The sequence below is a fragment of the Notamacropus eugenii genome, chromosome 2 (genome assembly GCF_028372415.1).
Source record: "Notamacropus eugenii isolate mMacEug1 chromosome 2, mMacEug1.pri_v2, whole genome shotgun sequence".
In the NCBI taxonomy this organism is placed as follows: domain Eukaryota; kingdom Metazoa; phylum Chordata; class Mammalia; order Diprotodontia; family Macropodidae; genus Notamacropus; species Notamacropus eugenii.
The window spans coordinates 314,616,141-314,633,704 of record NC_092873.1 but is presented as its reverse complement, the minus strand read 5'-3'; the positions used below and the strand labels follow the sequence as shown (position 1 = coordinate 314,633,704).

The window sequence follows — 17,564 nt, the reverse complement described above, 5'->3', positions numbered from 1 at the left end:
AAAGATTTAAGCTCTTTTTCACAATTTCAGAGGACCAATGTTTAGACATGCTACCCATCTCATAACAGAGGAGACCAACACAGGGTACGTATGTTTGGACATGGCCAATGGAATTATTTGTTTTGCTTGACGATTTTTTTTTTTTTGCTAAGGTAGGGAGAGAGGAGAGAGAGAGAAGAATCATTGGACTCCTTAAAAATCATGATCAAAATAAGCCCGGAAATTATATTTTGAGAAATCACAAAAATCACCCAGATCTATCAGCATCAAAAGGCAAAGTTAAGATAGAAAGAACCCACAAATTACTTCCTCAAAGAAACCCCAACAGGAACACTCTCAGGCATGTTATGGCAAACTTCAGAGTTGCTACATCAAATGAAAAATATCATAAGTATCTCAAAGAAATAGTTCAAGTATTTATTAAGAAACCATGTAAAATCTGACAGCTTCTATTAAAAACCAAAGATCTTAGTATAATATTACAAAAGGCAAAATAGCTTAAGAATTTATGCCAAATTTGAACTTGGTTCTTCCTAACTCCAGGCCCGATGGTCTATCCACTGTACCACCTACCAATTAAGATAAAGCATCTATAAGCCAGAGGAAAATATGAAGTAAACTAATAATCAGCAGTAATTCAGTTCAGTTCCTTGAGTATTCCTGGAGTGTTGAGGGCCAGGGTGGAGTGCTGTTGACAAGATCAGGAAAGACTTTCAGAGAAACTGTTCTTTGAGACTATGCTCATTATCATCCGGAATGGCTCTCCATGCCCCCCAGATGTTGTTGTCTCCGTGAGACAAACGTGGGAACTACAGAAGACAAGGAATATGTAAAATAGATGTCCTCTAGGCTAACAGTCTTTAAAGACAATAAGACTGGCCAAATCTCTGGGAACTGGAGATGAGCAGAATCTCACGTAGACTTGCAGTTTCTGTCTATAAATACCTTGACCCTCAGATCAATAAACGGAACTGGTCTATCTTTTCCCGCCTCCCGTGTCTCTTATCTTCAACCACATCACCAAGCCGTGTAGGGACACGGGCCGTCTGCTACACTGGAGTGCAAAGAATTATGCTACTCTTTGGAGAAGATATCAAGGCAGGAATATTGACCTTTTTTTCCTCAGACTTCAGGTACCACTAGTTTGCACCTCTCAAACACACTCATGTACCATACTTATTTGTACACTCTCACAGAATGATTTAACACCACTGAATAGTCTGGTTACAAGGGTCCAGACAATTCTCAAAGCATAATTTCAGAAAATACTTTTAACAGCTTCTTCATTAAAAAAAAAAAAAAAAAGAGTATGGGGGGTGCAGCCAAGATGGCAGAGTAGAAAGACAGACCTGTAGAAGCTCCCCCAGAAAATACTTGTAAAAAATGACTCTAAACAAATTCTAGAGCAGCAGAAGCCACAAAATGACAGAGTGAAAGAGATTTCCAGAACAAGACAGCCTGGAAGGCCAACGGGAAAGGTCTATTGCACCAGGCGCGGAGAAGGACACAGTCCAGGGTGCCATACAGCTAGGCAGGGACAGGACCCAGAACAGGCTTCAGGACACCAGTGGCAGCAGCAGTTCCCAGACTGTTCAACCCACAAATGCCAAAGACAGTTTCAAAGGTCAGTGAGAAAGCTCCTTCACCCAGGAGAAGGGAACACGGTCTGGACTACCAGTGGCAGCCACTGCAGACGCACCATCCATTTTTGGAGCCCTCCAACTAAAGGCTCTGGGGGAACTGAGCTGCTGATCTGAATCTCAGCCCTGAGCCCAGCCCAGGGGTGAGGAGCAACACTGGCATGGTTAAGCTGGAGGCAGTTGTAGAGAGGGAATTCTACTACTCACACATCCTGGACACAAAAGTTTTTGGTTGCTCCTAGACCAGTGTGCAGGCCAAAAGAGAAGTAAATTCCTTTCCCTTCATTGTATCACCTTGGAGGAACTAAGAACTTACACGTCCCCAGAGTATACCCTCCTCTTGACAAAAGACTCAAAAGTCAAATAACTGACTGGAAAAATGTACAAAAAAGGGAAAAAAAATAAGGCTATAGAAGGTTACTTTCTTGGTGAACAGATATTTTCTTCCATCCTTTCATATGAAGAAGAACAATGCTTACCATCAGAGGAAGTCAAGGGTTCTGCATCCAAAGCCTCCAAAATAAATTTGCAATGGTCTCAGGTTATGGAACAGCTCAAAAAGGATTTTGAAAATCAAGTAAGAGAGGTGGAAGAAAAATTGGGAAGAGAAATGAGAGCAATGCAAGAAAATCATGAAAAGTGAGCCAACAGCTTGCTAAAGCTTCAGCTTGCTGAAGAAAATAACACCTTTAAAAATAGGCTAACTAAATTGGCAAAAGAGGTCAAAAAATCAATGAGGAGAAGAATGCTTTAAAAAGCAGAATTAGCCAAATGGAAAAGGAGGTTCAAAAGCTCACTGAAGAAAATAGTTTTTTAAAAAATTAGAATGCAGCAGATGGAAGCTAATGACTTCATGTGAAACCAAGAAATTACAAAACAAAACCAAAAGAATGAAAAAATAGAATATAATGTGAAATATCTCACTGGAAAAACAACTGACCTAGAAAAGAGATCCAGGAGAGACCACTTAAAAATTATGGGATTACCTGAAAGCCATGATCAGAAAAAGAGCCTAGACATCATCTTTCATGAAATTATCAAGGAAAACTGCCCTGATATTCTAGAACCAGAGGACAAAATAAATATTGAAAGAATCAATCACCTCCTGAAAGAGATCCAAAGAGAAACTCCTAGGCATACTGTAGCCAAATTCCAGAGTTCCCAGATCAAGGAGAAAATATTGCAAGCACCTAGAAAGAAACAATTTGAGTATTGTGGAAATACAATCAGGATAACACAAGATCTAGCAGCTTCTACATTAAGGGATCAAAGAGCTTAGAATATGATATTCCAGAAATCAAAGGAACTAGGATTAAAACCAAGAATCACCTACCTAGCAAAACTGAGTAAAATACTTCAGGGGAAATAATGGTCATTCAATGAAATACAGGACTTTCAAGTATTCTTGATGAAAAGACCAGAACTGAATAGAAACTTTCAAACACAAGAATCAAGAGAAGCATGAAAAGGTAAACAGGAAAGAGAAATCATAAAGGACTTACTAGTTGAACTGTTTACATTCCTACATGGAAAGATAATATTTGTAACTCTTGAGACTTTTCTCAGTATTTGGGTAGTTGAAGGGATTATATCCACATAGGCAGATGGCACAGGGTAAGTTGAATAGGAAGGGATGATATCTAAAAAAATAAAATCAAGAGGTGAGAGAGGAATATATTGGGAGGAGAAAGGGAGAAATGGAATGGGGCAAATTATCACTCACAAAAGAGGCAAAAAAAGTCTTTTCAATGGAGAAGAAAAGGGAAGACATGAGAGGGAAAAAGTGAAGTTTACTCTCTTCACATTTGGCTTAAGGAAGGAATAACATGCTCACTAAATTTGGTATGAAAATCCATCTTACACTACAGGAAAGTAGGGGAGAAGGGAACAAGTAGGGTAGGAGGATGACAGAAGGGAGGGCACATTGGAGAAGGGAGTAATTAAAAGTAAACACTTTTGGGGAGGGATAAGGTCAAAAAAGAATAGAATAAATCGGGGGCAGGATGAGATGGAGGGAAGTATAGTTAGTCTTACATAATATGACTATTATTGAAGTGTTTTGCAAAACTACACATATATAGCCTATATTGAATTGCTTCTCACTGGGACTGAGTGGGGAGGGAGGGAGGGAGAGAAGCTGGAACTCAAAGTTTTAGGAATGAATGTTGAGAATTGTTTTTGCATACAACTGGGAAATAAGAAATACAGATAATGGGGTACAGAAATCTAATTTGCCCTACAAGAAAACAGAGAAGATGGGGATAAGGAAAGGGAGGAGTGTGATACAAGGGAGGGCATATTGAGGGAAGGGGTAATCAGAATGCAAGGCATTATGGGGTGGGGGTGAAGGGAGAGATGGGGAGAAAATTTGGAACTCAAAACTTTGTGGAAATGAATGTTGAAAACTAAAATTAAATAAATAAACATTTTTTTAAAATAAATAAATAAATAAAAGATGCTAACCTCCATGTAAGACTTCCAAAAAAAATTTTTTTTAAACAAAAAAAGAGTATGCCCCAACCCCCACTTCCCACCCTCCCCCTCACCAGTGCTGATTATTTTGAAGGGAACAATACTTAACTGGATGTATAATTTCTGATAAATCTGTCCAGGAAAAAGAATTTATCATGAATTATTCAATTTACAATGAGCATCACTTTTTAGGAGTACATTTACTGTGTCAACAATATACACAAGGGTCATATTTATTGGCAGTCACTCTTAAGATCTTTTAATGATTAAACTTTCTTATACAATGATAATGATCCTGAAGATGATCCTGAATGAGAAAGATAGCTCCTTTACCCCTGTAACATTCTACCTAATAATATATTCATTTGTATTTGAAAATAATTTCCACGATAGCAATTTAAGGAGGAAGATCAGGCCAAAGATATCTTTATCCCCTTTCTAGGCTGCATTGTTGACTCATCTCCACAGAAATTTACCAAGCCTCAATGGGTATAAAAATCTATTTTTCCCTACAGGAAAATAGAGACGAGGGAGATATAAGAAGGAGGAGTAATAGAAGGGAAGACAGACTAGAGGAAGGGATGGATGGGGTGCACGCTGTCCTGGAGGGTGGGGAGAGATGGGGAGAAAATTTTGAATTCAAATTCTTGTGGAAATGAATGTTGAGAACTGAAAAATAAATTAATTATATATATTTTTTTAAAAGAGTGGAAGGCTGTAGAGAAACACAGAGCTGAAAAATACACTGGGCAGCTTCTTAAGTCATAAGAGATAATAAAAACACATGTATGATATGAGAAATTCAGAGAAACATAAAAAGATTCATATGAACTGACAGCAATATAAGCAAAATGATGAAAATAATATGCACTATGAAAATGGTGTAAATAGAAACTGTAAAAAAAAAGCTAAAGGTTATGCAATAAAAAGAATGTTGAAAACTAAAAATAAATTTAAAAAAAGAAATTTACCACGTCTCTCCCCACTTTCTCCAACCTACTCCCACTATCAGCTGTCTTTTATGTGTTCTTATGTGTTGTATTTTCCCATTAGAATTTAAGCTCCTTGAGAGCAGGAACTATTTTTCTACTTCTATTTGTATTCCTATCTAGCTTAGCACAGTGCTTGGCATGTAATAAGTGCTGAATAAATGCTTGTTGACTGACTTTTAAAAAAAAAAAAAATCTTTGTATTCCATATACCTAGAACAGTGCCTGGAACAAAACAAAATAATTAAATTAAAACTCAAGTTTGAATCCTCAAAGTCTGGTTCAGTGAGAAGCAAACCAGCACTGACCTGAGATCCAGATGCATGAAGTGAAGCTGCCTCATCTTTGTCTCTGGTATGCCTTCCTTCAGGAAAGGTAGGAAGCTGGGAAATTGGCAAATCTAGGGCAGGAGATAGGAGGTATTAAAACATTGGATTTGTTCCATGCTATCCCCTTATTAGAGCTATTCTCAACCACACAAAACTATAGCACCTTGTATCATGGCATTCTGCGAAAAAATTGGGAAAATAGCTCTGATATGCCAGTTCTTACCACTCCCCTAAAAAAACAAATTCCCTTTATACTACATTAAATAGTGACTGTCCCTCTCTACCATCTTTTCCCCAGTCTTGTTGATACAACTGAAGCAAAATGAGTTTGCCAAACTCAAGACAGACCAGCCCACTGACAAAACATTATGAAAATCCCCAAACTAAAGTAGCTGATTGAGGCCAACCTTGTTATACTACTGCTCTCTAACCCCAGAAGGACAATGACAGCAACTTCTTCCTAGCCATCTGCTGAAATCATTTAAGTTCATTTTCAACTTATTATCTGTGGGCTCACTATCATGGGCCCACTGTCCAAACCCCGCAAATTTACTCACTAGAAGGTTCTCTCTCAGAATGAAGCAATTGATCCTCACCAAACTCCAGTGAGTTTTCAGACTCCTCTTTGATGCTGTGGTTCAGCTGTTCCTGCTGTGCTGAGTGTGAATTCTGTGTGCCTTCTTCTTGAAGTGTTACCTTAGCAAAAGGCTCCACCTGGACATCTGGTGCTTCCATTTCCTCTGAAAGAGCTTCCTGTCGGAGCACTTGGACTTTGATCTATGAAACACCCAAGCCCAACCCCCATGATTAGGTATGAGATGATGTGACACTGGGGTTAAGGAATGGGAAAGAGTGGGGAGAAGAGACATACGAAATCAGATAACAACCAGAGACTCTTTTCAAAATACCTAGGATCTATCTGAAAATATGCTCAAAATTGCTATTAAAAAAATCAAAATTCATGATGTCATCTCACAAAAATTGGTAGACAGTAAAAAATGGTAATAATTCAATTTCAGTAGGATTATGGGAAAACCAAGAAATGAAATTAAAAGTATCAAACTTAAGTTCTTGGAAGTAATAAATAATGATAGCTAGGTGGGAAATTAATGTATAGTATTTAGACTTCAGAAAAACTTTTAACAAGATTTCTCAGCAAAGAATGTAAAAAAAAAATCAAGTCACCATGGAAACCAGTGTTCATTATTTTGTCATAGAAGAGAAAACCTATTTAACTGCTGATAGAACCATGAACTGGTCCAACTATTTTGGAAAATGATCAGGAATTAAGCAAGAAAAATTATAAGTTGTTCAGCCCCTTTGACCCAAACAAAACCACTACTCCATTCACTCCATAAAAAGCCTTAATACAAAAATATTCATAGAATTACTATTTGTAACAGCAAAAAATCAGAAACAAACTGTGTGTCTAACAAGTAGTGGATGAGTAGGCAAACTGTGATACATATAGCTATAATGGAATATTATTGTATCATGACAATGATTATGAAAAACTCAAAGAAACATGGAAGGATTTGTAGGAACTAATGGAGAAAGGGGGCAGCTAAATGATGCAATGGATAGAAAGCACCAGACTTTGAGTCAAGGAAGACTTGAGTTCAAATCTAGCCTCAGACACTTACTAGTTATGTGACTTTGGGCAAGTCATTTAAGTTTGCTTGCCTCAGTTTCCTCTTCTGTAAAATGAACTGGAGAAGGAAATGGCAAGGCAAACCACTCCAGTATCTCTACCAAGAAAACTCCAAGAAGTCAATAAAGGGACAGATATTGTTGCAGTTTCACGAGGGGTTGTGGTGGAACCACCTCAAAGAATTCAGAGTCAAACCATCTGTAATCCAAGTATAGGCATTTATTGAGATTGCTGCCTCTCATGAAGCAGGCTAGGTTCTAAGAGGAATCAGAAACTTAGTAAGATAAGACAAGCAATTTTATAGTGCAATGATGCTGATTGCACAACAGAAATTATGAATATTAAAAAGGCTGGAGGGATTTGTTAAGGGATTAGTTAATAGGGGAGGGGTCTCTTCTATGGTTTGATGGTCAGACATCCTGGCTGTGCTGCTTTCTGACTGACTAGTCCTGTCTGGTCAAAATGGATAGTTAGGTATTGTGGTCCTGTTGGGTTAAATGGATGTGACTATGGTTGAGTACAAGGATTGAACTAAGGGCAGTGGCTTGCTAGGGACAGTGGGCTACATTGAGTCTGGGGGCCAGAGGAGTAGTTAAAGCCATATTATGTGGCTAAATCAGGGCATGCTTGCTGTTCAGTGAGGCCCATAAGGAAATTAGAATATTGGGACTTTATTAAGCTTTATTAAGATTCCATCAACATAACTAAAAAATGACTGAATAACAGAATGGAGAAAGAAGTAAACATAACAAAGCAAAACAATTTACAGGATGACCACAAGACTCCAATCCTAGTCTTTCTCTCAAGTCCTAGGAATACATCTCCAATTGCCTATAAGACATTTCAAACTGACTGCCCTCTAGGCATCTCAAACTCAGTACTTCCAGAATAGAACACATTCTCCTTACCTCCCCCCAAATTTGGAACGTCCCCAATACCTTGAAAGGTACCAACACCCTTCCCACCCCACCTAAACTAACCTCACTCCTCACTAGTCCCATATATCCAATCAGCTGTCAAATGTTTCCATTTCTGCCTCCAAAATATCTGTCCTATATAGATCATTCTTTCTACTCATGCAGCCACCTTCCTTTTTCAGGTTCTTATCACCTTTAACCTGGACTATTTTTAATAGCCCCCTAACAGGTCTCCTTGTTTTAAGACTGTCCAAACTCTAAATCATTCTCTACCAAAGGATTTTTCCTAAAATATTGATCTGATTATGTCATGCCCTAATCAGTAAATGCTAAATATTCTTTTTTATCTTTAGGATCAAATATTTAAAACTCATCAATACCTGGCTTCTTCCTAGAATCTACAGTCCTCCACATGCTCTCCTACTAATTCCCACCTCCATGCATTTGTAGGGCTATCACTCATGCCTGAAATGCTCTCCCTGCTTTATATTCCACTTCATAAAATGCTAGGTTTCCTTCAAGACTCAGCCTAATAAATACTTATTTATTGACTGATTGGTACTAACATTAAAATGAAAGAATAGTTCCTTCCTATCCTTTAAGAAACTAAACTACTAGAAAGTAAACTATTGAAGTGTTACGACTTCATTTATAAAAATCCTAGGTAAAAAGAATTCTTTAACTAGTATTAGAATACATTTGGCTTAAACTATTATAAAATTTGCTCAACTTTAATAGCAATATTATTTCTATAACTGTATCTACTTCAAAAAAGAAACTGTTAATGTTTTGAAATAGATACTATTATAACAGTTTTATACATAAATAACATTATAACATAATTGTTTCTAGATTTTGAACCTAGAATAAGAAAAACAGGATAGAGTTGAATTCTACCCCCAACAATTATCCAAAAAGACGCAATGAAAGTTATGTTACTTTTTCCATGACCACTCTGGAGTTTGTGCAAAATGGAAAAATAAACATATTTCCTCAGTTCTAAATGACTGTACAAAAATCTTGATTTTTTTTTTGTAACATTAAATGCTTAGTAAATATATTTGCAATGCCTAAAAATAAACCCCAGAAGTGGTACCTTATATCCAAAGTGGACTAAGATGCTTTCTTCCCACTCCCTTCAAAAAAGTCATCACAAAGAAAAGAATTATTTCCTTTATTATCCCAGGACAAATTATAGTTTTTAAAAGACAAACCCAAAGTGCTTCAGATCAACATTATGGCATTGGTTCATCAAGTCAGTTATTGGTCTCCATTGTTAGGTCCAAGGAAAAATTATTTAATTTATTTAATACACAAAATATAATGGAGTAACATGACAATGAATACAAAGAACTTAAAGAAATATTGGAGGATTTGTAGAAACTAATGGGAGAAAGAAGTAAAACAATTTATAGGATGACCATAAGAATCTAAACCTAGTCTTTCTCTCAAGGCCTTTTTAAAATTTAATTTAAAAGCTCATTTTAGAAAGAAGAGTTTTTTCTTGACACCCTGCCCTACCACAATCCTATCACAATCCTTCAACCCTCTCACTTACCAGAGTATAATTTCCTCTACTTACCCAATGCCACAATCTCCCAGGGTCTTTCTGTAAGCCCTCTACCAGTGTCACTGCTTCTTCTCCACTCTCTGGACACTGTTTCCGTACCCAGGTTTGGATCTCGCCAGGTAAGATGGTTAGGAACTGTTCCAGCATCAACATTTCCAAGATCTGCTCCTTTGAGTGAATCTCCGGCCTAAGCCACCCAAAGCAGAGCTTCCTGAGTTGTCTCATAGTCTCATGGGGCCCAGACATCAACTGGTAATGAAACTGCCTGAAGTGTTGTCGAGCTGTCTCAGGGTTGTCCTCTCTCAGGGCAAAATCATGTCCAGAAAAAGAATCATCTTCTCTCTTCATCAATGGAGTTGTAGGGATTGAGGAACACAAGGCTGTAGGCATCATATGACTTAAAAGGCTACTCCACCTTTGGAAATGGAAGAGGAGGTCTGAGATTTTGAGCTCAAATTTTTCTCCTTCTGAACAATTTTAGAGCTTCTGAAAAAGAAATTTGAAGGAAAAGAGACCCAAAAAACTGTGAAGAATGATAAATAAGAAATAGAACAGACAAGTCCATTGCTCTATGCAAAAGACCTCTGCATGGTTAATCTACAGATTTCTGAGAGATTCTTTTTTGAGAGAACAAATCAAACTAGCCATCAACAAGAGTTTATAAGCCCCCATCCAAAGAAGAGCCCCAGATTTCTTAGGCAAAAGTCTGAAATTTAAAAATGGAAAATGATAAGAGTGAACCTAAAACAGATGAGATTAAGCAGTTATAGAAGTAATCCACCCTAACAGATTTATGAATGAGTACTTGATGAGCCTAGAATGTATCTCAAATATAATTAAGAGACTGAGATTGCTGTTTAAATCTTATCAAGTAACTAAGGGTACCTATCTTTCCAAGAAAGATGTCAATTTAAAATTCAGTCATTCACATCTGAAGCACTTTAAGGTCTACAAAATGTTTTGCTTGTTATATTTCCTACAAAGCATTTCTTTCTAACCCTATAAGGTAAATAATACAAGTATTAGTGTTTTTATTTTACAGATGAAGAAAATGAGGCTCTAAGACCTTAAATGATTTGCTCTTGATGATAAAAGCTAGTATTAAGCTTCTAAGGCAGGATTCTGGGCTCCAGGCTCTAGGTTTAGCACTTTATCCTTCATCCAAAAAATTTAACTTAAAGAAGACCATAATCTACTCAACTGTAAGAAGGGCAGCTAGGCGATACAGTGGATAAAGCATTGAACTTCGAGTCATTAAAGCCTGAGTTCAAATCCAGCCTCACACACATTAAATGTGTGACTTAAGTTCTGTATGCCTCAGTTTCCACAACTGCAAAATGGGGTTAATTATAGCAACTACCTCCCAGGATTGTTGTGAGCTCAAATAAAATATGTGTAAAGCACTTAAGCACAGTGCATGGTATGTGGGAGGTGCTATATAAATACTTATTCCCTTCCTCCTGTTATCATAAAGGAAAGCAGGTAGTTTATGTTAAGCCTAATGAAATGTAGAGTCTAATACAGGTACCAGCCTCTAGACTGTCCAAGGAAGAGTGTGGTGTGATTCCAGGAAACAGATACTCATTTTTACTTGAGTGATGAAAGGCAATTCATCATATCACAATGAAGAGAACCCCACAAAATATCATATTGCTTTTCCTTTAATTTAACAGGGATTCTGCCAACTCTAATTTTGACTTCTAAGCATACTTACCTATTGTGTGGACCTACCCTATACAAATGACTGGCGCTGGTTTCAGTTTTAATTCTTCAAACAGTAAGATGCCTATTTTGCACAAGGCAGCATTGAAGTAACTACTAGAGATTCAAAGATAAAAAAAATGTGTCACCAGCCTTCAAGGGGCTTACTAAGCTAATAGTACTTCTAATAATATCTTTCATTTTAAATCAATGCATTTGAAATGCTTTGGCTAAAACAATTTGTTTCAAAGCAAAATAAACTTAAAAGCTCACATTATAACCATCTAATAATATTGGACCTTAAGGGATGGATTTGAACATTCTAATCAACTACCTCCCTAGATGGACCTCTCTCAAGCTACTGAAACTACCTGGATTCATTCCTCAATACTGTAGTTAGCATATTCTTACTCTGTTTTACTGTTCCCATCTCAATGATTTTGAACACTTGGCTGTCACTGTACAAATCCCATTCCCCAAACTCCAGTGCCTGTGCCCTCTCCCATCTCCCTCAACTACACCCTCCAAATGTCCCCTTCCAAATCTACCTGCCTCTTCCACTACAAACTCTGAAATGCCTTCTTCATGGTTAACAAACTTGCTTTCATCATAAATTTTTCTGATTTGCAAGTCATGTGACCAACATGAAGGCAGACTAGACATTTTCTCTGATTCTCCGAGATCTCTCAAACTTCTCTAAAACAGAAATTATGCCTCTAGAATCAACTCTTCTGCTTGCCTTTTTAAAGGTCTTGATATCTGGCTCCTGCCTACCTTTCTGGGATCTTTATCTTCTATTCCACTTTCTGTACTCTGCAAACCAGACAAGCTTAACCTTTTTTGATTCCTCAAAAATGTCACTCCCTTCTTCAACTCCATCTAATTGAATCCTTCTTTTGCTAAGATTCAGCAAAAAGCAGCCACTTCTACATGAAGTCTTCCCTGATCCTTGCAATTGCTAGTGCCCTCTCTCCCTATCTAGTATGTATTTCTTAGGTACTTAAAGTATGCACATGTCTTATCCTCATAGAAAGTAAGTTTCATGAGAGTAGGGATTGTTTCATTTGTCTTTCTTTATCAGAACCTAGCACATAGACTAGCATCCTAGGCACTTAATAATAAATCCTTAATAACTGACTAGAGGATCTAGAGCTTAAAGGGGCCTTTGAAGTCATCTATATTCCCATTGCCATTTTACGGATGAATAAACTAAGCAAACATTATGTAACTTGCCTACATTCCAAAAGGTAGTAAGCATCTGAATTGGGATGAGAATTCAAGTTCTCTGAGGCCAGTCAGTGTTCTTTCACTGTCCAACACCAGACTTGCTGAAGGTCATAGAGCGATGAATGAAATACAGCCCTAGTCTCTTTCCTGAACTTCAATCCCACATCACCAAGTGACTTGTGGACATTTCAAACTAAATATACCCCAAAGAGAACTCATTACCTCTCCCTCAAATTCTCCCCCAGAGAATTTACCTATTACTGCCCCCACTTGTCTATTATTGTTGAGTACTGCAATCCTCCCAAATCATCCAGGTTTGCAACCTCAGTTATTTTCCTCAACTTCTTAATCTCACAATTCAAGCCAATGGAACCCAACCTAAATCTTGTCATTTCTACCTCCACAATTTCAGTCCACTATGTCCCTTTCTTTCTAATAACACAGCCACTACGATAATTGGGGCCCTCATCATCTCTCATTTGGACTAGTGCAACCGGTCTCCCCATCTCAAGTCTCTCCCCAATCCAACGCACCCTACACACAGCTGCCAAAGGGAATTTTTCAGAAACTGAGCTCTAACCTTTCATCCTCCTCCAACCCCTTACTCGACTTCCAGTGGCTTCCTATTACCTCCAGGATCAAATAAAATTAAGCTTTAAATTGCACTAAGATTTTTGGGGCACTGTATAACTGCCTGTAGCATTTCATTTTCTATCCCTTTACTACCTTCCAATCTTCTTACACTTTACTCCTCTTCATGCACTCTACAATCCAAACTCACTCCCCCCAATCCCTGGCTCCCTTTAAAGACTCAGTTCAAATCCCACCATCTGCAGTGCAACCTTCCCATCTATGGTTACCTTCCATCGACTATATGTTGTAATATACATGTCGCCTCCCCCATTAAAAAGCGAGCTTCTCCCTGGCCCTTCTTTGTATGCACAATGCTCATCACAGCCCCTACCACAGAGCAAACGATTAATAAATACTTGTTGACCGAGTAGCAGAACTCAGACTACAATTCATGCTGAGTATTTTTTCCACCACACCATCTAACTCTCCTGGGGCTAGTTTCCACACTGCCAAGAGGTTACCAGATGCTAAATTAAACACATGAGCAAGGGTAAAATCAGGGGCGCTAAGCTCCAGTCGCAAAATCATCCCCTCCTCCACCAACCAGAAACCTCGGAGCCCCACACACAGAGATTTAAAGAGGTGGTGTTCCCAAAAGCGGCTAACTCTCGGCACCTTCCTCACTTTCACCCCCAAGGTTCCACCTGCCCATCCCGCACACAAGCCCAGCGCGGGGAGGGGAGGAGGGGGTAGGAGGAGGATGGATGGATCATAGCTCCGTTGGGCTCCCTTAGCCTCTGAAGCGGGAGAAAATGAAAAGGCACAAAAGCTCAAGCCCCGCATGTGCGGAGTTATTGGAGACAGGAGATCCCAGGCTCCTACCAGGATTCTCTGGCTCCGGCTCCGGCTCCGGCTCCGGCTCCGGCTCCGGCTTCAGCTGCGGCCCACCACCAAGGCTCTTCACACACCGACTGGGATCCAAACACTCACTTCCGGCCAAGGAGTCCAAACTGCGCACGCATCCCCAGTCTAGTGTCAGAAACCCCAAGGGGTGGAGTCATTGAGAGTGGGGCTGAGAGTAAGTAGCACCCGGAGGGGGTGGGGTCATCTTGAAGGATTAATAGGTGATGTAATCGATCTCAGTCCCGCACCACCTAGGCCTAGGCACTGCCTGCAGGGTCTGGCTATATTCTCATGCAAGTTTAACAGATGGGCCTTTGAGATCCCAAACAGCTCTGGGATTCTGAACCCCACCTTTGGCCAACTCACAATTAAATTTGGAAATAAGAACACTCAGAAAACTATAATATAAAATAGGAAGTTAAACATACATTAGAAATTGGAGAATGACTGAACAAGCCATATATGAATGTGAAGGAATTCTATTGTGCTATATGACAGAGGGGCAGGTTTCAGAGAAACTTGGAAAGACTTACATGAACTGACCCAGTGTGAAGCAAGAACCAAAAGAACAACAATATTATAAAGACAAACAACTTCCAAAGACTAAGGAACTCCAATCAGCATTATGACTAACCACAAACCCAAGGGACTCCTCATGAAGCATTGCACCATCCCCAATACAGCATTAACTGACAAAGTTCAGATTGAGACAGAACTATTGTAAACAGGAGTTTACTGAACCAGTCTCTAATCTGAAAATCACAAAGCAGCAGGTCAGAGATGTGTCAGTAATCAAGTAGCAGATTAACTAATTAGTTTCATTATGAGGAACAGATTTGCAAATTGGGGAATTGTCCTGATCAGAATTTCACCTTGCTGAAGTGAAGACAGATTATATGCATAAATCACAGTGTGATAGAAGGGGCAAGATGGATTACAATCATTTCCAGGGCTTTGAGTGGTTTCCCATGATCTGCCCATAAATGGAAGAAAATACAACAATTGCAAAGTCAGTATATTCATTACACATATCGTATCTATTATGACAATCATAATTTCACACTATACACCATACATAATATAGATGTATGTTATGTATAAGCTTATATACATACACACATATTTTGGACATGGCCATTGTGGGAACTTATTTTGCTTGAAAATACATGTGTATAACAATTTTATTTTCCTTGCTTCTCAGTGAGGGGTGGGAGAGGAGGGAAATATAGATTGGGAAGAATGCAGACCTGAAAATAATATAAAATTGATTTTTCTTAAGTACATTTGCTATTGTTCAATCTTTAAAGCTGTCTCAGCTTCCTCTCACAATGGAGAATTTACTTTTCACTGGTCTCCTTCCCTGCTTCAAATGACTGAGAGGGACACAACTTCTTCAGTTGGATGCCAGACCCATTTACAGATCAATCTTCTACTTTCATGTTTCTCTACCTTCTCCACACAGAGAGGGGGCAGAGATGAGTTCTGTTGCTTATTTCCTCAGAATGATGGAGTAAGGGCTAAGTGATGGGTGAGGTGGCAGAAACTAAAGAAGCAGCCAGAAAATTAACTAAGTGGTGAAACGGGGCCCAACCCCCAATGAAATCATTTTTATTTTTCCTGGAGTCAGGGAAACTTAGCTTTATGAGTTCAAATCCAGCCTCAGACACCCACTAGCTGTGTGACCCTGAGCAAATCACCTAACCTCTGTTTGCCTTAATCCATTGGAGAAGGAAATGGTAAACCATTCCAGTGCCTTTTCCAAGAAAACCTCAAATGGGGTCATGAAGAGTCAGACATGACTGAAATGACTGAAAACAATAATATATAAATATACATGTGTGTATATGTTTATAAATATATATGTATGTATATATATATTAATAAAGGATTGTGGTTTAGGGATGACTTTTGCAGAAATATTTAATATGAAATTGTTTACATGATTTAATAAGCACCATTTAATCCAAATTTCACTTCAATGAAAGAACTAAGCTTGTGAAGAGGAAGGAATATCAAAAAGCAGAGCCATGCTACATGTGATAAAGGTAATCTGAAAAAAGTTGACAGAATAAGGATTATCAATAGAAACTTTGAAAGAGGAAATATGTGAAAGACATGAAGAAGAATATGTACATAAAAAATTAAGAGTCAAGAAAATGCCCTTGCCCAAGAATATGGTAAGGAGAAGAAAAGTATGAGTATATCCTGTCTTAATTTGAATCATAGATCATAGAATTAAAGCTGGAAGGTACTTCAGAAACCATCTAATCAAGGCCCCTCATTTTAAATAGTAGGAAACTGAGGGCCAAGGATACTAAGTGATTGTTCAAAATTATACAGGTAGCAAGTGTCAGAAGTGGCAGTTAATCCTAGGTTCTCTGATTTGAGAGCTGGTGTTCACTGTGAAAACTTGGACTAGTTGATTTTTGCCATGGCAAAAAGGCATGAGCAACTAAAGCAGTTTTAACTAAAACCCTCTTACTTCAAATTTCAGTCTATGGTTAGGTTAATAATAACTGATATTTGTGTATCATTTTGACATTTGCAAAGCACTTTATATGTATCATAACCCTATTTTGTAGCATTGTTGTTGTTTAGTTGTATCTGACTTTTCCTAACCTTGTATAGGGTTTTCTTTGCATAGATGCTGGAGTAGTTTGTCATTTCCTTCACATAAGATCCAAAATATTGAGTAATGGACTGTGAGGCCAGATGTCCCAGAATCATATTCAGAGATATCTGGTTCAGCAGCATATGATTTACATTGTTTAGAGGACTTTAGTTTGGACAGAAAGGAAATAAGAAAAATCTGTACTGGAATATGTATTAGAATCCCCCAAAATCATTTTGGACAGATTTTACCTAAATCAGGATCAGCAGCTGGAGGCATAAATGTATTGACTGGAGTGATAGATTCTAATTATCAAGGCGAAATTATCGTGACATTCAAAAATTTAGGTGAAGAACTCATACAGTTTTATAAAAATGATAGAAAAGTTCAAGTGATTATTATTCCTTGTGAAACAATACCCCTTGTGAAAATTGCCCCTTCTTCTGAAATAACTAACAGAGGGCAACACCAGCCCCAAGCCTTCCCCTTGGTAGGCTTCCCACAAACCAGTTCCCTTAAACAAATCACAAGCAGGCTTCCTTAAAATCACAATCAAGTTCTCTCACACTAGCCAGCTGCCTGCTTGCCTACATCCTTCCAGTTCTGATTGCTCTGACCAATTTTTCTTTCAACTCTTCTGTAGCTCTGCCTCTTCCTGTTCTACCCTTCCTGCTCCACACTTTCCTAGACTCATATGACTCAGGCTTCCATGTGACTTAAGCAGGTCACATTCACATGGGCATATTAATGGAGGGGAAAGATCTTCCCATGAAGAAGCAAAATCATGTTAACAATAAGCAAAAAGGCATTATCAATACAGGCCAATAGAGGTTAAGTGACTTGCCCAGGGTCATACAGCTAGAAAGTGTCTGAAGCTAGATTTGAACTTAGGTCCTCCTGACTTCAAGCCCAGCGCTTTATCCACTTAGCCATCTAGCCACCTCTAAGTTATGACATGGAGGATAATAAATGTAAAGGCAA

At 38.4% G+C, this 17,564-nt stretch overlaps 1 protein-coding gene across 3 annotated transcripts in view; it reads right to left on the bottom strand.

The window, feature by feature from the left end:
* ZNF18 (zinc finger protein 18) overlaps window positions 1–14,073 on the bottom strand; it is a 38,480-nt gene extending 24,407 nt beyond the window's left edge. The window contains exons 1-4 of one of the 3 annotated variants that reach the window (XM_072645066.1): window positions 13,952–14,073; window positions 9,581–10,054; window positions 5,988–6,207; window positions 5,410–5,501 (exon numbers count right to left, since the gene is read on the bottom strand). In XM_072645066.1, the coding sequence (XP_072501167.1) occupies window positions 5,410–5,501; window positions 5,988–6,207; window positions 9,581–9,961 (693 nt within the window). In that variant the 5' untranslated portion in view covers window positions 9,962–10,054; window positions 13,952–14,073. The remainder of the gene's footprint in view (window positions 1–5,409; window positions 5,502–5,987; window positions 6,208–9,580; window positions 10,055–13,951) is intronic. The other 2 variants (XM_072645067.1, XM_072645068.1) reach the window with 2 other exon arrangements.
* Window positions 14,074–17,564: the final 3,491 nt, after the last annotated feature.